We start from the raw sequence: 23,899 nt of genomic DNA on the forward strand, positions 1-23,899 counted from the left end.
TTTGAAAATGCTAATAAATGCTTAAAAATATGTTTTTTTTAATCTATTTGCTCAATTTTAGAGTCATATGTTTTTCCCAAGTGTATACATTTTTATTTTGCATCCTGTTCAAAAGCTTGGGGTCTGTAAGATTTTTTTGATATGTTTAAAAAAAAACTATTTTACTATCACCAAGGTTGTGTTTTTAAAATAAAAATACTGAAAAAAATACTGAAAAAACAATAATATAGTGAAATGCAATTTAAAACTGTTTTCTATTGTAATATATTTTATTCCTGTGATGGCAAAACTGCATTTTCAGCCATTACTCCAGTATTCAGTGTCACATATTTCTTCAGAAGTCATTCAAATATGCAGATTTGGGAACATTTGTTATTATTTTCAATGTTGAAAAAAGCTGATTTATGTTTTTGTAAAAAAACATTATCATTTTCATTTTTCATATTTTGATGAACAGAAAGTAGCTTTTGAGACTTACTGTAGTGGTTTGTTTTTACTTGGGCCAATAAATATCTACACAAACCCACACAAATCTAGTAACCACCCCTATTATCTCTATAGCAACATCCTAGTAACATTCTAAGTCAGCATCTTAGCATTTAGTTTTGCATGTACAACAACCACACTCAATTCATCCATTCATCCATATTTCACGTTTAATTGAATTTGTACCATAGTCTGTCTGAATATTATATTCTGATTGATTTGAAGGTGTGCAAAACCGTTTAATGCGCAGGTAGTTTCAATTCGGTTTAATTACTGTTCTACTGAAACACACACACAGAAACCTGTCAACACTGCCCTGCAAATTTTATTAATAAACTAGCTTCGCTACTGAGGATCTTTCTTTCTGGTTTCTACAGATTTTTTTCCAATGTAGTTACATAGCACCCAAGCTTGGTTAAAAATATCTTAATATTCCCCATAAGTGTTCATGATGACCAAGTTAACACGAGCAGATTATTTAACAAATTACAGTCAAGTGAAGTAAACAATGTATGGTATGTTCTCAGCCTGTTTTTCCTTAATTTAAAGCATTGTCCCAGCTTGCACTTTGAACATGTGACTGACCTCGGCTCTTAAGGTTTTATAAACCTGGGATTTTAAAGCAGATTATCAGGGTAGTCTGGTTTGACAATCTGTCCAGAGACAACGAACAGCAGCAACAGCACTCTTGAGTCACGTGAATCCACTTTGCTAAGACGATTTATGAGCCAGATCACAAATTTCACAGACAATACCAAATCCTGGCCTTCCTCCCAGCTCTCTATGCACTGAATACATACAGCGTTAGAATCGTGTTTGTAGCATTGATAGACATGTACAATCGTTGGTTCCTGAACCATGCAGTTTTGAATCACAAATGTATTGCAGCTGAAAATTAACAGGGTGAAGAAACATGAAAATGAAGCGACAATTTTGTCAAGCATACTATTTTCCTGAAGGTGTGAAATTGGATGAGGCGTGTAATGTGAACGGAGGTGAGCGTTATGGTGTTATTGCTGTGGAGGTTATATCCTTCAATTAGTGTCAGTGATCAGGCTTCTGCCTGCGGGGTGAGACGCAAGACGCCGGTGCCGAGAAACCACGGTGAAGCCAATAAATCATCTGTACTCGCTCCAGCAGCTGCACTAGTTGCAGTTTTTTTTTTCAGAGTAGCAATTTTCTGAACAGTATAAGAGATGGGAGCTGTTAGCACAGTGGATGTTAAAGAGTTTACATGCACAAGAGCCATATTATACAGTAACTGGTAGAGGTGTAACAATACCTTCATCATGATTCGATACATATCACGATACTAAACTCACGATACAATATTATTGCGATACTCCATGATATGGTAAAAGGTTAACAGGAAATGTACTGTTTGGTATAAATTTGGTATTACATTGGTAGTAGAAATTAATAGGCTTGGACTTAGTGATAGTAACCCATTGAACAGGACAAAACATTACAAATATTCATAATTCTGAAGCTGAAAATACAGAATTATTTCAGATAAATATGCTTTCACTTTGTCACTGACTAGATATATGTTTAAAATAATATAGGCCACTTTTTACTGGTAACATAAGACATTTGGCCTTATCAGCACCCACAAATATTCCCCCATTGCATTATTATATGATTATATTTAGTTTATACTAGTTTTTTTCTCAAACAGTAATTTTCCTTTAGGTGAACTATACACAATACAGATTGTCACTATCCACGATACATATTGTTGCATTTTTATATTGCGATATTGTGTCAATATATTTTTAAACCCCTAGTAACTGGTTCATTTTAAATTGTGTACTGGGAGTCTGTATAGTCCAGTTATTATTCAGCACAATAACTATCTGTTTTATAATTATGGTTAAGTTAACCAGCAGCCATATCACCCTGTAGCCCAAGACTGGTTTCCCACTGAAGCTAAGCAGGGCTGAGCCTGGTCAGTACCTGGATGGGAGACCAACTGGGAAAACCAGGTAGAGGTGTTAGTGGTGCTCACCCTGTGGTCTGTGTGGGTCCTAACACCCAGTATAGTGATGGGGACACTATACTGACAAACAGCACCGTCCTTCGGATGAGACGTTAAACCGAGGTCCTGACTCTCTGTGGTCATTAAAAATCTCAGGATGTCTTTCGGAAAAAGAGTAGGGGTGTAACCCCGGCATCCTGGCCAAATTTGCCCATTGGCCCCTGTCCATCATGGCCTCCTAATAATCCCCCTCTCCTGATTGGCTTCATCACTCGGTCTCCTCTCCACCAATCAGCTGGTGTGTGGTGAGTGTTCTGGCGCAATTCGGCTGCCGTCGCATCATCCAGGTGGATGCTGCACATTGGTGGTGGTTGAGGAGATTCCCCCCTTCTATGTAAAGCGCTTTGAGTGCCTTGAAAAGCGCTATATAAATCGAACGCATTATTATTATTATTATTATTAAGGGATTAGTTAGGTGCTCACCGAAGAGCTGTGGCTTTTAGCTTTGTTTTGAAGTGTGTTTCTTAACGTGTTTCTTAACAGCTGATTCCGTCTGACTGCCATGTGACGGACACTAGTGTTGACGGCATCAGTCTGCTGAGCTCATTTTGTTTCCCTGCGGCCTCCTGCTTCCTGCCGCTGCCTCGCTGTCAGGTCCGCACACAATGAGATCAGCACTGCAGGAGTATCCCCTTTCGCCCAGCAACTGCTGATGTACTCACATTTCGGATGCAGGCACTGATTAGCCGTTGAAGTGAGCAATCTGCCCTTCACATCAACCTCTGCGTCCAGACAGTGCTGCCATTACTGCAGTGTTTCTGCAGTCTGAAGCTAAAACAGACCACATCTGTCCTCTCTGCTTTCAGAGCTCAAAGCCTTCAGTCAACACTAATGAGCTGCTGAGCTTCTGCGTGCTCTCAGCTCGAATAGAGGCGACAAATGCCACTGCGCACTACTGCTGCGTTATGTCAGTGTGGGATTTCGTGCTCTGACTTTAAGCTAGCATACAGTTGTGCTGACACATAGTCCATCCTCACAGAAAAGAGAAATAATTGGTTGTTGTCTAGGCTTGGTTTTGTTCAGCAACAAAATAAACTTCTACTTTCCTGTTTCTTTTTCCCCCCACAGTAAATAAGCACAAGCCATGGATTGAGACCACGTATCATGGTATCGTAACAGAAAATGAAGACAAGGTTCTTCTGGACCCTCCACTGATAGCCTTGGATAAAGATGCCCCTTTACGCTATGCAGGTAAGATCCTCCATCTTCTGGACTCAAATGAGGCTGTCAGCCATTTTGCTTCCTCATGCTTTCCACAGGATAGTTCACCTAAAAGGTCTGTCATCATCCATAAAAAGGGATAAAAAAAATGTTAAAAGGAAAAAGAGAAATATTTTTTAAATATTTAATTTAAATAAAGTTGAAGTACTAAAAGAAAACTATATGAACTAAAGCTAAAAACAAAACGTAATAAAAACTATATAGAATTTTTATTTGTAACTAGCATTAATAATAGTATATCAATGATACTAAAATAACACTACAATCTGACAGTAGTGGTGTCATTTCCATCATGACCAACAATTTTACCATTAATAAAGTTCCATAAAAATAGTGTATAAAAATGACAGAAACAGATTAGATTTTTGACATTGTTGATTTAAATGCACCATTGGTTTCCTGTGTGTCATGTGACCAAACATTGTTGACATCACACTTATGTGATGCTTTTAATAGCACCAATTTTATAACCATGTTTATTTTGTGCCATATCAGACTTTGGCAGCCATTCCCATTCACTTACATTATATTAAAAAGAGCACAAAACACGAAGTTTGGAACAACATGAGGGTGACTTATTGACAGAATTTTCATTTTTATCATAAGCAGTTTTGTTGCAGTGATAACCATGCAACTGATTTGTCTGTAAATCACATTTAATGGACAGGTCAGTAGAATTTTTCTAAAGACAACCTTTATCCTTTTAAATATTTAGTCAGCTAGGAACTATAATTCTTTTGTGAATTAGTTTTGAATAATTTTTTCTCAGGCTCTTGGTTTTTTTAGTTTGGTAAAGTATTGACCAAGGTTTCCTACTCTCTTCTTGTCAATTATCTTTACAATAATGTGTTAAACCTTAAAATAGCTCTATAACAAACCATAATTACATTTAGAATAAAATATGTAATATCATCAGGCTGCTGTTGAACTGTACTGATGTAATTGGTGAAGTCAGCTCTTGGTAATTAGGTTTGTAGATATTCTTGCAGACTCTAATGCTCTTGGGTTAATGGGGCTGTTTGTTTCTCCATGTACTGCTTTATGCTTCTTGCCTTTATATTTGCTCATGTCTCTAGACATTTAGCAGTGGATGCAGTAGTGCAAAAATGTAATATCTAAAATATTGGGTTCTATTGTTTTCTACAGAATGCAGGAGCGAGTTATGATAGATGTTGGTGGTGCGCTTTTCCCAAAAAATTTTTCCACCAATTGCATAAAATCAGTTTGAAGAGCTGTTTTTTTTGCATGTTGGAGTAATAAGCTCACATTGAATCAGTGCAGAAGAAGATAGACAGTCCATAAACCCATCACTTTTTTAAATTGCTTCTCTCGTTTGCGGGGCAGCTGGTTGCCAGATTTCTAGAGCTCTTCTGATATCAAGATCAATGACGTTTCTTCGTACTCTGCTCTTTTCCTGTGAGAGGGAATGTGCAGCATCGGCTCTGGCCATTTTTAATCACTTCGAGATTTACTTTGACCTGATTTCAAATCTCATTATTCAGTGGTCCATTGTAAATTCACTCCATCTTTTCTCACAGTTTTAATACCAGTCCTTAGAAGTCTCCTGGTGCCACCGTGAATATGGGACACGGCTAGGGAACTAGCAGCAAACATTTGGGAGATAAATTGGTCCACATGCACTAATGTGATTTATGTTATTTATATATATCAATGCATTTAGGTCATTAGTCACTGATAATCAACCCCTCATGCCGCAGCACCTCATAAATATATAATTCCTCTGATAGTTCATAAGGAATCATTTCAGCAAGCTTTGTTTGTGGGAGCCAGCAGTGAGAGAGCAGACATTTGGCACACTGATTATATTAAGGAGCTCTCTGAAATTCACTTTGAAGATGTCACATGGCTGTGTGGGTGACTGCTGCATTCTTAGCATCTCTGCCAATACCAGCCCGCTCAGGACATGGTGCCTTGCTGACTAACTCACTTTACTCTCATCAGGAAGCTTGCCAAAAGCCATAAGAACTGTTGTGACCAGGGCCGCATTAACAATAGAGCTAGGCAGGGCCCAAGAAAGGAGGGGGTCAGTGATTGGCTGCGAGTAGATTGACTGGCCATCGGGAGCACCTGAACTTTTCCCGGTCTACCACGCCCTCACATATTAAGCACTGTTATTTAGTGGAGCACCTACGAAAAAAATACCAAAAGCCAAGCGATGTAACGGCTACCTGTTTATCCAGCAGTCGCAGTGCGAGAGCAGCTGGACCATCATCCGCATTGCTCTGACGATCTTGATGCTTTCGCTGCTCTATTGAAGCAATAACCAGTCACTTGACTCATTTGAATTCGACACAAGCTTAACATGTTATGTGAACATTTAAGGCTCTGTGGTAAACCTGAAACCAGATCGAACAGCTCCATTTTAAAGCAGCACTAGGTAACTTTTCAACCTTCATAATATATTTTTTAAGACTCTTGTGATGATAAATCGACTTACAATAGGTTGAATGACACGTCTGCCATAGCCTGATGGGGTCTGTATCGTTTTTAATCGTACTTTTAAACTTCGGGTTTCGGGTAGTAACCCGAGAACAAAAAGAACTACAAAATTCGACTGCTTGACGGCATATACGTCACTTCCACCAACACCCACACTTCCTTAAATTCGGACGTGCGAGCCCAACTTTGTTCGTCGGATAATATAGTCATTTCCGAAGCAGCACAGACACATAAGAAAGAAAAGGTTTTGTTGGAGGAAAGCAATAAGAGGAAATGAAAAAGTGATGGGATTAAAGGCAGGACGAGGATCAAAATGTGACCAGCGTTTGCTGGTCGGCGTGAGCTGAAGGAGGCGTGCCCGACCGATGCTGACATGCTTGTTACGGTGAGCTACCACTCAAACATTGAACTGAAGTATCATATAGATTCTGTAAAACGGTAACCAATAGACTACTATAATGACGCTGGCTTGTAAACGTGAGCATCGTGATTATTTGGCGTTTGAAAAAAATAAAACCCATGAAATTATATTCATATGACATGCTGAAACATATGCCACCCGCGCACCTGCGACCATTAAATAGACATACGGGGTCCGCGGGTTATGAGACGAGCCACGCATCACTAGTTCAGGGCTATCAGGCATCCCCTGTTGTAGGATTAGAGCTTACGACAGTAGTTGAGGACATTATTTTTTCCAAACTGTAGGGGGACCCCGAGAGCAAAAGTAGCCAAGTGCGGCTTTAAACTGAAGTGTTGAAGTAAACAGTACACAATGGTAAATACAAGTTTTTTAATTCAAACAACGCCAACCTATAAAAATGACCATGCATTTACTACAGCTGTAGAAATATGAAATTATGATATTTATTGTTATTGTTACTATTGTTAACCTTCAATGAAATATTGTGTAATACATGGGCAAACAAGTCACTTTTATAACAGTTGTTTTATAGGGTTTAAAATGTTTTTCATTACATTATTGTCATAGAAACGATAAAACCATGGCAATGAGGAGCTTGGTGTCAAGTGTTAACCAAACACTGTTTCTGCACTCCTGGCATGTTAGGGGTGTGTGATACCTCCAAAATCCAAACACACAACATTTGTTGCTATCAAGTGTTTAGTGACGCATCACACATCTCTAGGCCAGACCCTCAGTCACTCCTCAGTGGCCAAATATACACTTTAGAAAACAAGAAACATAAAGCAAAATGAAAAAAATAATAATAATAATATAGGAACATACATTTATTATGAATTTAATTAAGATATGTATATAATGTACAAGTATATTGAAGAGGCAAGGGTGTCGGCCCACCCCCCTTCACAAGCTTTTGCCACTGTCATGTTCTGGTTTAACTCTTGATTTTATGCAAGAACTTTGGTAACTTTTTATTAGGGAAACTACAGCTTTATAACCTAGATGAATTAAGGTCAAACTTGAAGCTGCGATTTCCTCTTCTGTGTAAATATGGTCAGTTCAAAATATTAATTCAATAATTAGGAGCCTTGCAATATAATTCAATATTAATATTGTTAAAAACATTTGCAATATATTCAAACGTATATATTATTATTTCTTGATTTTATTCATTAACTAATTTATTTATTCTCGATCAAAGGACTTACTTCAATAAAACATTAATGGGGAAACGTGGATGGGCTGAATTTTAACCCCAGCCCTGATGATTCTCCTCTTCTAGGGACATAAAGAAGACCATCTAATTAAGAACAATTTAAAATAATTCCCTTAAGCAAACTTAAAGTATTTGCTGTTTCTGGAAACCTGTTAGCTTTTTACCTCATATCTAGGCCTTTACCATGATGGTAGTAAACTCAGGGTTACAGGATCAGTTTCGAGTTGAAACCAAAACAAAAGCAAACCAATTTATTCAGGCTTTGTTGGTCCCATGATGCTGATCATCAGCTTTCTCTGTCAACTCAGGCTTTGATCCTGAGTTCAGGGGTTTAGCTGTGACATCAGTGAACAGCCAATCACATGCTGTGGATCAGTGATGTAACATCAGTAGTGAACAGCCAATCAATCACATTCACTTCTCGCGAGAGTAGCAATGAGGTTAATTTCTGTCTTCTGCAGAATATTACATGATTGAAAAATATTAAGGATTTAAACAAATTTACATAGCAAGAAGAAAAGGGTTGTCTATGAAAGAGGACAACTTAAAGAAAAAAAAAATCAATGCAAGTAAAAGTTATGAAGTTTAGTTTAGAGAATTTAACATTTAAGCTCAGTAAGCGTCTTTTTAAATAGCGTTATTTATTGATTTTAAAGCTTATTTGTATTACTTTATATAGGCTATTTATATTAATTTTAACAAAGTGTCTATTAATGATTGATGAACTAAAATGATAAATGTGTAATTGATTAAGGGTATAATTATTACCTAAATTATATCTAAATCATTCATTATTATTATTATTATTATTATTATTATTATTATTATTATTATTATAAATAAGCATTGTTAAACATTTGCTATGTAGTGACCTTTAATTTGGAGTAGAAACAGGGGAGTGACTATTGAATCAGAGGTGTGTCACTTTTCTCAAAGCTGATTGGTCCAGTTTCAGTTTGAGATCTCTAATTCGGTACATAACCTGCCCTGGAGCAGGCTAGCTGTCGAGTGTAAGTTACTATGGAGATGAACACAGCTAAAGCCAAACCCAAACCACTTTAATGGTACCTAAAACCCTGGATTGGCACAAACTAAGCTTAAACAAAGTATCTGGCTAGCCAGCTAAACCAGCTTCATCGCACAGGCCCCTGGTGTTAATGCATTTAATGTGTTGTGTTCTGGAATATTTGTATATTTTATAGAGATAAAATACATTGTATGATTTAAAAAAAAAAAGAAGCTAATTATTCCTGCAGTAGAAAATGTTGTGGCACCAAGCTAGGGTATTATGAAGGGGGCCTGTGGGTTTGCTATAGCCTCAGGGCCGGGACCCTGTGTGTTCTTATTGCAGGCTTGATTGTGACATTTAGGGTGTTTTCACACATGGCATGTTTAGTTCGATTTAAGTGCCCCATTATGGATTTTTGAAACATCCTGCAAAGTTTTAAATCTGAAAGTTCACTGTATATAAAGTTATTGTATCTTAAAAATAAGAGTAGACTCTGAGTCAATTAAACAAATCATTTAATAAACAAATCCCAAGCCGTTTCATTGTGACGGCAAGATGAAACATTGGAATATTACCTGTCCAGGGTAGACTGGGTAAACCCAGCCAACTGAGCAGTCCAGGCAACTGAGTCTGGAAATCTGTACATATTCATTTCTACTGCTTCTGTTATACTTTTGCGGGAACCAATCACAGACTGGCTTTTAAATTTAGTTTGGTCTGGTGATAGCCAGACAACGTCCAGGGAGAACTGCAGTTGATTCCTGTGGATACTGCATAGCATCATGTTGAGAAGACGCTGTGCTCTATGTGTTTATTGTGTATCATAGTGTGTAAGTATCTGGCTAACCGGCTAACTCACGCTATTACTGTGTTACTGAAATACTACTGTAAATCAGCTGTGGGCTGCAGTATTACCTAAATTGTGTCTATTAATGCAGATTGTCTGTCATTCTTACTTATTTGAGTAAAGATAAAGGATGGAAAAGATTTGTTTTGCAAACTTTAATGTTCGGCTACATCAGTGATTCACATTAGTGCTGGGCAAATGTGCTGTTATTGACACAGTTCCGACATGTGCACCGCAATGCATTTGAAATATATACACACACATGGGTTTGTTGATGTATATTGTCTTGTTAATGCTGATGGTGGAGGAATTACAGTTGAAACATCTCATAATGTACCTCTCATCATCACTGAGAGATGTCCTGCTCAAGGTTCAGGTTGAATTACTAGTTCTTCCAATTTTTCATCATCGATTCAGACTCGCGCTGGGATCGATTGAAAATCGACATCATCGTTACAGTGTGTAGTATTGCAGAGCTTTAGGACACCTCCGGACCATTAAGCTCCGGACAGAGCTGGAGCAGAGTTCAGTTATGGTAATGGCCGTTTGTTTCCGATGTGCACTGAACGCAGCAGACCAATCACAACAGCCTGGGCTATCTGGCCAATCAGAGCAGAGCAGAGACCTTAAACTAAATTGCGAAACTTTAAAATTGCATAATAGGGGTACTTTAAAACAAACCCTGGTGAAATAGCTTTTTTATTGTGATTCAGTTGAATTAGTGTGAATCTGCCACCCGAACCCTGTTGTTGTCGAAATTCTTATAATTTGTTTATATTATATTTGATTTATACATTGCATTTTATATAGTACCAAACCTGTACTACACTTTTGTTTATTATTTGATTTCATAGCATTGAATTTATAGCAGAAGCCCCCCCAACATTTTAAATATCTGGGGAATTCTCGCTAAACATTTAAATTTATTTATTTATAAATTATAAAAATGCTTAAAAAAGGGTAGAGTGTCCTATTAGGGCCAGGCATTCAGCATCATGATTGATGTTCTGCTAGCCTTTTATAAACCAGCATCGAATTCCACTGCAGCATGATGTACTCTACCGAGAGCTCTTACATTCCTATCAGTCGACAGCTTGCTGTCAATTTCAATATTTCCTCTGACTTGTTGTGAACTTTTTCAGATTACTAAAACTTAAATGCTTAGACAGTAATGAAGCAGAAGCGAATCAAATAAACAATTATGCCCCTGCACCAGTCTTGTTTCTCACGCCTCAGCTGTTGTTACATCTTCATCGATTATTCTGTGCAATATTGCAGTCTGAGGGAATGAATCAATAGTCATTGTGTTTTGCTCGTTGGGAAATGGAGCATTATTGGAGTTGGCACTTGGCATGCGGGCTGAAGCGCCAGTCCGGGTTTTATGGGAAGTGTTGGGATGTACAGTCATTAAAGCCCCAGAATGCACTGATGAGGCACAAAGCTTCCACCGCATGACTTGCTCTGAACAGCGGATCCTAATGGAAAATCCATCTCTAATTGTAGGGGGGAAAATGGGGTGGACAGGTCCACCAACAGAGGCTACGATAGGGTCAAACTGGACCCGTAGCGCAGCAGAAAAAAACCCTGCACACTTAAAAAATAAATAATTAATTGGATAATTGTAGTGCTAATTTCAGGTGATGATAAATTATAGTACTGTAAGGAGAGTTTTTGGCTAACCCTTATTCTCTCATACGTTTGAGTTATTAATTATTTTAACCCTAACAGGGACTCTGGCTATTTCCACCTGTGGTCAAGGCTGTTTTTTGTGTTTCTGTGACTGTTAATGTGGACTCATCCAAGTATATTGTGCTGTATACAGTCATACTAGGACTCAGAATACCATCAGAATTGGTACAAATGTCACCACTTTATTTTATACAATTATTTCATTAATCTAAGTTTTAGATTTTTAATTTATTTGGTTGCTATTATGGTTCCTCTGGGGGAAATAATTAGCAGTATTTATTTACATATAAATCTTTAAAATATTTTAACGATGATGCAAATGTATTGATGGTGATTGAAATCAATTGGCTAAAATGGACAGTTTGAACTAATTCATGAACGTGAACACGAACTCTGATGCCATTTTTCCAGTTTAAAATCAGAGACTGTCTGTCCCAGTGCTTTAATATGGAGGTTACAACATGCTCTTCAAGAAACCTAAAAGCCAAGTAAAAGCACATTAAAATCATTTATACATTCCAGTGCTGTTTAATTTTATATCCTAGCAAAATGATCATAAATATTTAATACCGCCCAGCACCAATCTGTACCAGTGCCAAAAGTCAAATGAGGTATTTTGAGTCCTTGGCTGCTTCTGTAACATCTGTATTCTTTTTCTTGTCTCTGTGTTTCTGTGCATCTCATTCTTTCTCTGACTGACCTGGGTTTATCTTTTCTCCCTTCTTGTAGAGAGTTTTGAGGTGACCTTCACCAAAGAAGGTGATGACGGGCTCTTTCTACTGCCTTGTAACCCGTTTTATTAACCCACTAACGCAAATACAAAAGATATCGGCACTTCACACGGAAACTCCTGTCATGCTCTTTTAATCTCTTCCCGGTTCTTCTTCTTTTTATTTGGGTTTTCAGTTTTCTCTCACCTTTGAATTTGTTGGATATGAAAATTTAGCAACTGGATGACAAGTGTGATGCGGGGATAACAAAATCTAGAAATATCTATGCATGAGACATCCATTGAAGTTTGCAGATCCTAACAGTGCTTCAGCTCCAAAATAGAATAAATACAGGGAAATAACGCTCGTACACCAGATTTTCGGGGGTGGGGTGGGTGTTTTTTGAGAAAGTAGCTCTTGTTTGTAAAGTAGTAAGTAGGGGTTCTTTTAGCGCAACAGATCATAAATCAGTAAGACTCTGACGCTATAGAGGTTGGTTCCTGCTGAGATTGTTAAAAGATGCAAACTCTCTGCTGTCCGGTCTGTGGTGTGGTTTCACCTCTAGTTTGAGCCTCTTCACCCTCTCCTCCACTAATCTGAAATACACAGCATGGCAACTACTGCTGGTTGATGTGGATGTCAAGCAAATGGATATTTCTAACCCCAGCTCTCATCCAGCCTTTAAGTTTCACTGCCTCTGCTCCTCTATTTTGTTTTATCGTTTCATTCTTTCAGTTTTTTTTTAAAGGTTTGAGAGAGACAACATTGCACAGGAAGACTTCCTCCTCACCAAAATCTAGTTTTAAGGGGAATTTAATCTCCAAACGAGGGTTTTTTTTTGCTTGTTTGTTTGTATATTTGTTTTGATTTGTGAACTTCTGATTGAATGCTAGATCTCTGTCATAAATCCTCCTCATCGCCCCATGATTAACTTAACATTTTAACCTTGCTTTCTTGTTTAAATGTGTTACTTTTAACCAAAAATTAGCGTTAAACACCTTTTAAAAATATGTTATGCTATTTGTATGTTTTAAATACAACAGATATATGTTCAGTGGTTCATGTCATTTCCTTCCTGTCCTTATTAAGTATTCCTGTGAAATGCCTGTCCACATTCTGGGTTTCTTACTGCATGACTGGATGCAATGTGATCAAATGGCTTGGACCAGACACTCAGTATCCCCCTTTTAACTCTCCCCTCCACTTCCTAAAAACTCACCCCATCCCACAGTGCTTCTGGCTTCCTCCACAGACACCTTCACCTCCCACCTCCCCTCAGTGTTTCGATCCCTTTGGCTGCCAAACCAACTTTGGCTGTTCTTATTTGAGTGTGGCGTGTTATTAGTTTCGTTGTGGGTTTCTTTTATCTCATGAACGGCAGCTGGCGCTTCGTCTCGCGGGTGGGCTTGACTAAACACACGTGTGTCATTTTCAGGGGAGATCTGCGGCTTCAGGATTCATGGGCAGAACGTGCCGTTCGAGGCAGTGGTGTTGGATAAGTCCACCGGGGAGGGCGTGATCCGGGCCAAGGATAAACTGGATTGTGAGCTGCAAAAGGAGCACACCTTCACCATCCAGGCCTACGACTGTGGAGAGGGACCGGATGGAGGCAACATGAAGAAATCTCACAAGTGCGTATATTGTTGGGCTACACTGAAAATTGAGAGTACAGGAAATGATGGGGGGATGAGCCAGAATTGAGTCAGAATGTTCCACATAAGCTTCTTAGTTGTTTCAACGTGTCAAAGCGTATTAAGCTTACAGTACTGTTAATAAGTTTGGGATGAGAACGATCTTTTTAATACTTTTGAAAGGTCTGTTTTGCTCACCAAGTTTTTTAATTTAAAATACAGTAAAACAGCAATATCATATATTATATAATTTAAAAGAAGTGTTTTCTATTTGAATATATTTTAAAATGTAATCATTCCTGTGATGAAAGCTGAATTTTCAGCATTAATATTTCAGTCTACAGTGTCACATGATCCTTCAGAAATCATTATAATGTGCTGATTTGGTGCATAATATTTTTGTCGAAAAGATTTTTTTTTTTAAAGAGCAACATTTATTTAAAATAGAAACATTATAAATGTCTTTACTGTCACTTTTGATCAATTTAATGCATCTTTGCTGAATTTTTTTTATAAATAATTAATAACCCCACATTTTGAACGCTAGTGTATAATATATTTATATATTATTTATATATGAAAACTGTATTTTGTATATTATGAAAATAATTAATGAATTTCCATAGTCGAGATTTTCAATACATAATAACTTGTTAATTAATAATATAAAAATTAAATAATTTATCTAGAAACTAGATCTAGTACTTACCTATGCATCTAGACCCATGTTTTTTCAATTTTATTTTGTCTTCGAATTTTTATTTAATTTTTGGCATTCAGTAGCCAGAGACCCCATCTGTAACATCACATCTTATGATATCACATTTGAGATATTACAACACTGGAGGGCCCTGTGGATGACTGCATCCGTCAGATCCTGCCTAAATGAATCACCCATCTGCCAACAAACAAGACCTGCGTCACTGTGGTGCATATTCCCTCTTGTCCTATTCTAGTTTATTAATCACGCTTTGATGTCCCCCAGGGCTACTGTCCACATCCAAGTGAATGACGTGAACGAGTACTCTCCAGTGTTCAAAGAGAAGTCCTACAAAGCCACGGTGATCGAGGGCAAAAAGTACGACAGCATCCTGAAGGTGGAGGCTGTGGACGCTGACTGCTCTTTCCAGTTCAGTCAGATCTGCAGCTATGAGATTGTCACCCCCGATGTGCCCTTTACCGTTGACAAGGATGGTAAGTGCTGCCAGTCCAAATCTCCTGCCAAAGCTCCATCTTATAGACCTTACAGTGATATTGACTTCTTAGTCATTGTTATTCATGTGCCTATAAAAATTGATTTGTGCAAAGCAGGCATTTTAGGATCTGTAGCACACCTAATGTGGATGTAAGACAACTGTCACCTTGAGATGTATCCAGAATTTAAGCATGATCATTTCGGCTTGGCTTACCTAGCATGTGAGGTCATTGCTCGTCACTTTTTTCCTTCTAAACAGGCAATGTCAAGAACACAGAGAAGCTGAACTACAGCAAGGAACGCATGTACAAACTCACCGTGACTGCGTACGACTGCGGTAAAAACCGTGCATCTGAGGACGTCCTTGTCAAAATCAACATCAAGCCCACCTGCAAACCAAGCTGGCAAGGTATCAAAGATGTCTGGGATCTTTTGTCCCTCGTACACTCAAGCAAACACAGCTGTATTATTTTGTTTAAAGCTGGAAAGCTCGGCTATGCAGGTCAATTTTTTGAGCAGATGCAAGTACATGACTTTGTATTTTGTACTTGTTTCTTGAGCACCAAATTAGCATATTTGAATGATTCTGATTGATTACTCAATGTGACACTGAAGAATGAAGTAAAGATTGCAAAAAATTGAGCTTTGCCATCACAGGAATAAATTCTTTAAAAAAATATATATATATATTTAAATATAAAACGGTTATTTTAAGGTGTAACAATTTTAGGCAATATATTACAATTAATTGTACTTCACATTTGATCAAATAAATGCAGAATATACTGATAAACATGCATTTTATCAATATTTGCTGAGAAAATCCCATAATGATTGAAACCACTTGTAAGAATCTATTACTTTTAATATGGTATTTATGGACAAGGATTTATTTTTATTTTATTTTGTTATTTTATAGAACTATTAATTAATCACATACAATTTTTGTTAAAGTAAAAAAGGTTAACTAATGCATTAACTAATGCTAATTAATACACCATTTAATGTTAAAAATGCTGTTATATATGTACAAATTATTATATATCAAGGTTGTTGTTTTTTTTCGTTTTCAGTTTTTCAGCCTTATTGCAACGGGTTACTGAATACTCTCCGTGAGTCTGTTTTGTGAATGACACATTTTTTTGTGATTTCTGTCTGCCTGATCCCAATAGGATTTAATAAAAGGATTGAATATGAACCTGGTACAGGAAGTCTAGCCCTGTTCCCCAGCATGCACCTGGAAACCTGCGAGGAGCCAATCACCTCCATTCAGGCCAGCATCATGCTGGAGACCAATCACATCGGCAAGGGCTGCGACCGAGACACTTACTCAGAAAAATCGTTACACAAGCTCTGCGGTGAGTCCAGACATCCTTATTATAACAGAGTTAGTTACATGAACATCAATATCATTAAATGTGCTTATCACTTTATAGAATTTCAAGTGAAGCAAGTCATGTGTAAACTGTTTAGACTAATTTACATAATCATATTACCTGCATAAGTTTAAACTGTTTCAAACATATTTACATAATCATATTACCTGCATAATCCTATAGGATCATTCTAAACCATAACCAAGCAATAATTTGGAATACTCTGACTGTGAGTAACTGTTTGTGTGCTCGTCCAGGTGCCAGCACCGGCACTGTGGAGCTGCTGCCTGCTCCCAGCAACTCTGCCAACTGGACCGTTGGCTTGCCCACTGACAACGGGCACGACAGCGACCAGGTGTTCGAGTTCAACGGCACCCAGGCCATCAAGGTCCCTGAGGGTGTGGTGAGCACCACCCTGAAGGAGCCCTTCACCATCTCGGTGTGGATGAGACATGGACCTGGAAGCAGGGAGAAAGAGACCATCCTCTGCAACTCTGACAAAACCGGTAATGACATTCACGCAAAAAACACACTCGTAGGACTGAGATAGCTTTAAATGTTTTTGTGTCCTTTTCATCTTCAGTAGGGCTGACAAAATCATCGTTATCGCAAGCGATTCATTCACTGTTAGTAAAGCTGCTAAAACATTTAACAGTTTAATTTGACATTAGAACTAATAAAAGGATGGAGTCTACATTTTCCTGTGGCTTTTAGATTTATTTAATTTATTTATTTAATTTATCATTTTGTATTATATATTATATTATATTATATTATATTATATTATATTATATTATATTATATTATATTATATTATATTGTTTCTTATGTATTTTATTTATGTGTGGTATTCAAAGAAATAGTCCCCCATATGGTGTCATTTGTTCACACTAGGGGTGGAACGGTTCAAAATCCTTTTATCATGGTTTTAAGGTCACTTTTTCGGTACAGTTCAGTATGTGCAATGTTCAGGGTAATTTGTCAAATAAAAATAAACACAATAAGAACAAATAATCAAACTACAGGCAACAGCACAAATACATACAATAGAGCAAAGATGCATATCAAATATAAATCAGTGCTTTTGCAATTGAATAGAGTAATCCAATATAAAATAACATTGCCTATTATAATCTTCACTGTATAAATTAAATAAAGATGAATCATTATTGAAGTTACAAAAGCTATTCTGTCAAGAGCAGTGAGTGCTTTCTTAGTCAATTGTGGTTTGATTAACATTAAAAACGCAGACAGCAGGAAAAGGCTTCTTTCCCTTAAAAAAATCAGGACATACATGGTGCGCTATCTTTCTGGGGACTCTCCAAAGACGTAATGGTTTTAATACTGTACAAACTGTATAGTCTATCTCCTTACACACACCCTACCCATCACACGAAATGTTCTGCATTATTACATTTCCAAAAGAACTCATTCTGTATCATTTATAAGCTTTTGTACCCATGGGGACCTCAATTTAGGTCGCTACAGTGACACGAGTCCCCATGAGTCTGTGCATTCTGGTTGAAGTCCCCGCCAGGATAAAAAAAAAGTCCACACACACACACACACACACACACACACACACACACACACACACAAATCTCCTTCAAGTTCTCTTGCGTCTTGCCCTTGAATGTTTAAATTGGCAAGGCTTAAATGAGTTTAGTTTAAACACACTGTGTGCTGTTCAGGTCTCACCTGTGCTCATGTGCTATCAACACTCCGCCGATGACTGCGTAAATGCCTGGGTCCTGTTCGAGCAGATGGCACTTGCATACAAGAGGGACTGTTTTGTCTACACTTTTTGATCTTCGCTGTTGTAATGTATTGGGAAGCCAGAATATGTATCCATCGAAAGAAACATACACTACCCTAACCCTGTCTGTCTGTTTTACACGTTATTTTCAACAAATCATATTATAGATGCGTCATCAGATTTGAGATGAACCACGGTGCAAGTGTGTGCCGAACCGTGGGTGGAGAACCGTACGGTGTGAAATTATTGTGATATATATATATTTTTTTTTTTTTTTTTTAATAACAGAGAACCGTTCCACCCCTAGTTCACACACATATTCTGATGTGTCATCCACACAAATTGCTCAACATAATCATATGGATTATTTTGTTTTCCTTCCTTTAAAATTAATTTATAGCATTAAATAAAAAACATATCCTATTTGGAAATACCGTATGTAATCATATTGGATTCATGGAGTCATCGACTCATTCATTGTCTCATAAAATTTTTGAGGGTTGCTATGATCTCTCTCTGGTCACTGACGCAAAATTCCCTGCGCTAGAAAAAGCTCATCTGCTAGGGCTTATGTAAGGCTGATTACATCACAGTTATGCCCCCGTTTATGGAAAGTTGCTTCATTGTTTGCAGGAGTGTGGCTGCAGAAATCCGTGGACAGTGCAGAACAGTTTATATTAAATCCTTTGATTTGCGTCTGTGTGTGAAAAACTTATATTGTACCGTGTAATCTGTCATGTGATAAGCAAGTGTATTAATATGAATTATCATTAACAGAAGTGTGATTGTTATTCCTGTTTGTGTCTTGTGCAGAAATGAATAGGCACCACTATTCGCTGTACGTACACAACTGTCGTCTTGTGCTGCTGCTGCGTCAAGAACCCACCGAGTCTGAGAATTACAAACCGGCTGAATTCCACTGGAAACTCGATCAAGTGAGTCAACTTGAGCCCCCTCAGAAGCACTCAGATTTGAAAGACGCCCGTGTGTTAATAAACACTACGTTTACCCTGCTAGAAATGAACAGATTGGCTCATGTGTTAAATTAAGGCATAGACGCACTTGTATAAAACTCTAAATGGCCCATGCGGCATGGAAATAGAAAAACTACTGGCTTACACAGATTTAAATGTATACATTAACTGAAGAATAATGATGTCCTCAGAGGATATAGTTTAGATGTAGAAGCATGCATTTTAAACCAACAGATTTAGCTTTTATTAACCATTGTCAACATTTCATAGCTTTTAGGTTTATTACATTTATCTTTACATAAGGCATTTGTTTTATCTACTTAACATTCTTAGGATTAAGGATCTGCTAGGATTTTTTCAAAGAGCTCTGAGATGTATAATTTATTTACTTTATTTTGCAAGTAAATATATCCCATATCATATTTTAATCATTTATTTTGACTTTATATATTTATATTTATTTATATATATATTTTAAATCCCCCCAAAAACTGAATTACTGACATTTGTACTATTGTAATTTAAAATGTTGTTACCCAGTAAAAGTCCATTGTTATACTTGAAAATATATGCCTGCCCAATTATATTTTAGAAAGGGGCCTTGCTTGAGCATCCTCATAAGCGAGGGTTTAGCATTTAAGCAAATGTGCCTGTTCTTTGTGGCTTTAGCAAAGTAAACCTATGGTTTGTCCGCTTAAGTTCTTCTGAATTCTTTTGCACTGATTCAGTCTGTAGTTAAAACAAAGCCCTGATCCAGTCTCTCTCCTCCCAGGTCTGTGATAAAGAATGGCATCACTACGTGTTGAACATCGAGTTCCCAGCAGTGACTTTGTTTGTAGATGGTGCCAGCTTTGAGCCCTTCCTGGTCACGGAGGATTACCCTCTGCATGCCTCCAAGATCGAAACCCAGCTCACCATCGGCGCCTGCTGGCAAGGTACACTCGCTAATGATCTATTGATTCTCTCCACACACAATGATGCAACCTCAGGTTTAAACTTGAAACCTCTCTGTCGCCAACTGCAGTTGAACTGTAAGCATGCTTTATATTAGAGAGTAGTTTGCAATCTGTAGAGTTGCCTATTTCATAACTGTATTAATAGATGTAGTTTGAAATCTTTTTGCACATGCAATGAATTTGATGATCTTAAAGACCTCATTAAATCAAAAGAGTTTTGTTGCCATTTAATCAAAACAAATACTATTGAATAATAATTATATTAATTAAATCATTATATTAATAATAATAATTAAAAAATAATAATTACAATAGCAGTATTAATATTATAAACTACTAATTATAAAAATATATAATACATACTGACAATATTATTATGAGTAGTAATAATAATAATAATTATTTTTAATGTTTATGTTTTCATGATTTAATTTCAACAATAATAATCATAATCTTCATCATGATTTAATAACAATTATTATTATAACAATAATACTATTAATATTATATACTACTAATTATATAAATATATTATATACTAATTATATACTACTAATATTATTATTATTATTATTATTATTATTATTATTAATTGTTATTATAAAATAATGAATAATAATAATTATTATTATTATAACAATAATAGTTGTATTAATATTGTATATATATATATATATATATATATATATATATATATATATATATATATATTATTAATCATTATTATTGTAGCAATAATAATGTTTAAAATCAGCATTATTATTATTTAATTACAACAACAATAGTAATCATTGTGATTTAATAATAATAATAATAATATTAGTATTAATAATAATAAACAATAATAACAATAATAGTAGTATTAATATTATATACTAATAATTATATACATGTATTATTATATACTACGAATGCTAATATTACTATTAAGAATTATTATTAATAATTATTATCATGATTTAACAAAAATAATTATAATAACCATCATAATTTTTAAATAATAATAATTACTATTATTATAATCATTAAATCAATATTATTGTTGCTGTTGTTGTTATTCTACCATCATAATTAAAATAATTGTTAGTAGTAATCTATTTAATTAATTATTAATTGTTTTATTATTAGAGTTATTTTAATTTTTTCTCTTCCTGTAAAATCGACCAGCATATATAATATTTATTTTTAAATACTTTACAAGTGTTTGTTCAATAAAATGTGCTCTAGAATGAGAACTATTTCATGGGTTCTTTAATGCACGACAATATGTATCAAGTAACTTTCTTTCCCTTGACTATATTGAGCCCTGGTTTTTCCCTGTCTTACCTCCACAGACCTCTCAGGACATGACAATGATACTGAGACACTCTCAGAGCCTTTGACAGGTTGCCCATGTCTTTCCTGATCACCCCAATATGTCAATACGCACGTCTATTAACGGCCTGCGCGTATGCGGTTCTTCTGCAGCGTGGCATACGGCTGCGGGAGGACCGTATGTGCACAGCTTCAGTCTGCAACGGCATAACTTTTGTAGCATGATGAGGTTGAGTCGAGAGACGCCATGTCATAAACCCTGCCTGTCTTGTTCTTCATTTTTTTTCTTTTCTTAATTCATCAATCCAGCTCCATCTAATTTTAGTTTGCCTGCAGATCTGGAGAAGTACACAGCAGACACACAGTATATTACAAGCAAAACTAGTCCAACTGACTTTAGGGATCTGCCTGTTTTGATGATAAACCAGTGTTTGGCTGCATTCCTTGCTGCGGTTTGCAGGATTATTTATGCCAGTGGTATCAGTGCAGAAGACAGTGTCTCATTTCTCACTGTTTGACCTTGCTGCCTCTGCTTTACAGCATCACTCAGTGTTCTATTACTGCTGAGGTCATTCTGACCGCTCCTGCATCTCTGTGTCCTTCAGACGCAGTCACAGTAAAGAGGACATTACATGCAGCTAGAAACATACCACATTGTCATTTTCATCTTAAAGGGACAGTTCACCCAAAAATGAAAATTCTGTTGTTTCAAACGGAAAATGTTGTTTCAAACATATATCAAACAAATATATATTTATGTGGAACACAAAAAAAAGATAAAAAATGTGTATGCATTCAACAACATTTGTTCAGCTCTGTCTAGGAAAAGTAGTCCATATGACTTATCCAAAAAATTACAAAATTAATAAATCGTCACAGCATTTTGAATTTTGGATATATTGTTTTATATAATTTTATAAACTATCCATTCATCCAATCATCCAATCATGAAAAAAATGACTGTTTTCAGACATTTTTTAGGCAGAACTACTGTTTTTAATATTGAATATAAAGTGACACTGAAGACTGGAGCAATGATGCAGAAAATTCAGCTTTGCATCACAGGAATACATTACATTTGAAAATATATCAAAATAGAAAACTAGTTAATTAAAAAAAATCTCTAAACAAAAAAATTATTCCACATGAATTTTGAGCTGTAGTGTAAATCATTTTTCACACTATTGTATGGTTTCAAATTACAAGTCATATGGACCACACTTATGAATTTTTTGGTGAGTTTTTGCCTTTTTGGAGCTTGACAGATGAGATCACTATAAGTGGTCATCCGAAGTAGCAGCATAAAGTTTTTATAAAATTCACTTGGAAATAATAATCACATACTGTGTTTGGAACAACATAATGACCAAATTTTCTTTTGGGTCACCTATCCCTTGAATGCTGATAACAAGAAGGTAGTTCAAAACACGCATTCCCTGTCAAACCATTTAGAATTATGCAAATATTTGTGGATTAATTCAATCATGTTGCCTCTTTTTTTTTATGTGCCTCTTTGTGTTCATTCCCATTCATTTGCCTTTTTTTTCTCCCACAAAGAGTTGCATGAGGCTACAGGCCTAAATCAGGTCATCCATCATCCTGTGTGACACACCGGGCGGCACTGGCGCAAACACATAACATGCATGAGCATCAGTCACACAGCCTGTGCACACTAAGCATGCTTGAGTTAGGCAGAGCATTTGTTTGGTATCTAACAGGTTCTGTCCCCCTCCGGGTTTGTGTAGGTGGCAGCGCCCGCATGACTCAGTACTTCCGGGGCAACCTGGCGGGACTCATGATCCGCTCTGGCAAACTAGAAAACAAGAAGGTTATTGACTGCCTGTACACCTGCAAGGAAGGTCTTGATGTGCAGCTTCCAGAGGAAGCGGCCTCTGCTGTGAAGGTGAGTGGATGCAAACTTTGAAGAAGAAAAATTCAAACAATTGTTTGCTATTTTTGGACTGTGCAGGTTTAAATAATCTGATGATCATAAGAGTTAAAACGGTGTGTGGTGAGCGTTCTGGCGCAAAATGGCTGCCGTCGCATCATCCAGGTGGATGCTGCACATTGGTGGTGGTTTAGGAGATTCCCCCCTTCAATGTAAAGCGCTTTGAGTGCCTTGAAAAGCGCTATATGAATTGAACACATTATTATTATTATTATTAAAACATATATGAGCTTTATGAAATGACTCTTGTGATTCATGGGTGTTATGTATTACTATTTCATTTTAAGTTTTAGTCTTTTTATGTGCTTGTCATTTTGTGAAGCGGAGTTTTGTAGCAAAAAACTTGGTAATAATTTGTTGTTTGTTGTGGGTTTTGGTTCTTTTGCTGTTGGTGGCTATCATTTGACAAAGTGATATGAAACTGTAATGCGGTCAAGAAGACCTACCTGGTACTATTTTATCCGTGCATTTCCCTGAACATAACTGCACACATTAGAACGTTCACCAACCAATCAGATTCAAGCATTCAACAGCCCCATAATATAACCGTTTTATTGCACACCTTCCAGCTAATTAGAATCAAGTATTCAGACAGACCATGGTATAAGGTTATATATCCAACTTATATATAATATAATCACTTTGGCTT

At 36.6% G+C, this 23,899-nt stretch overlaps 1 protein-coding gene across 4 annotated transcripts in view; it reads left to right on the top strand.

Annotated features, from left to right (window-relative positions):
* Positions 1-23,899, top strand: part of clstn1 (calsyntenin 1) — a 48,088-nt gene that overhangs the window by 16,317 nt on the left and 7,872 nt on the right. Inside the window, exons 2-12 of one of the 4 annotated variants that reach the window (XM_067445938.1) lie at positions 3,593-3,715; positions 12,120-12,149; positions 13,536-13,731; positions 14,717-14,925; positions 15,186-15,335; positions 16,099-16,284; positions 16,560-16,808; positions 18,872-18,993; positions 19,805-19,967; positions 21,323-21,373; positions 23,048-23,205. In XM_067445938.1, the coding sequence (XP_067302039.1) occupies positions 3,593-3,715; positions 12,120-12,149; positions 13,536-13,731; positions 14,717-14,925; positions 15,186-15,335; positions 16,099-16,284; positions 16,560-16,808; positions 18,872-18,993; positions 19,805-19,967; positions 21,323-21,373; positions 23,048-23,205 (1,637 nt within the window). The remainder of the gene's footprint in view (positions 1-3,592; positions 3,716-12,119; positions 12,150-13,535; positions 13,732-14,716; positions 14,926-15,185; positions 15,336-16,098; positions 16,285-16,559; positions 16,809-18,871; positions 18,994-19,804; positions 19,968-21,322; positions 21,374-23,047; positions 23,206-23,899) is intronic. The other 3 variants (XM_067445940.1, XM_067445939.1, XM_067445941.1) reach the window with 3 other exon arrangements.

The sequence above is a fragment of the Pseudorasbora parva genome, chromosome 6 (assembly GCF_024679245.1).
Source record: "Pseudorasbora parva isolate DD20220531a chromosome 6, ASM2467924v1, whole genome shotgun sequence".
Taxonomy (NCBI): Eukaryota; Metazoa; Chordata; class Actinopteri; order Cypriniformes; family Gobionidae; genus Pseudorasbora; species Pseudorasbora parva.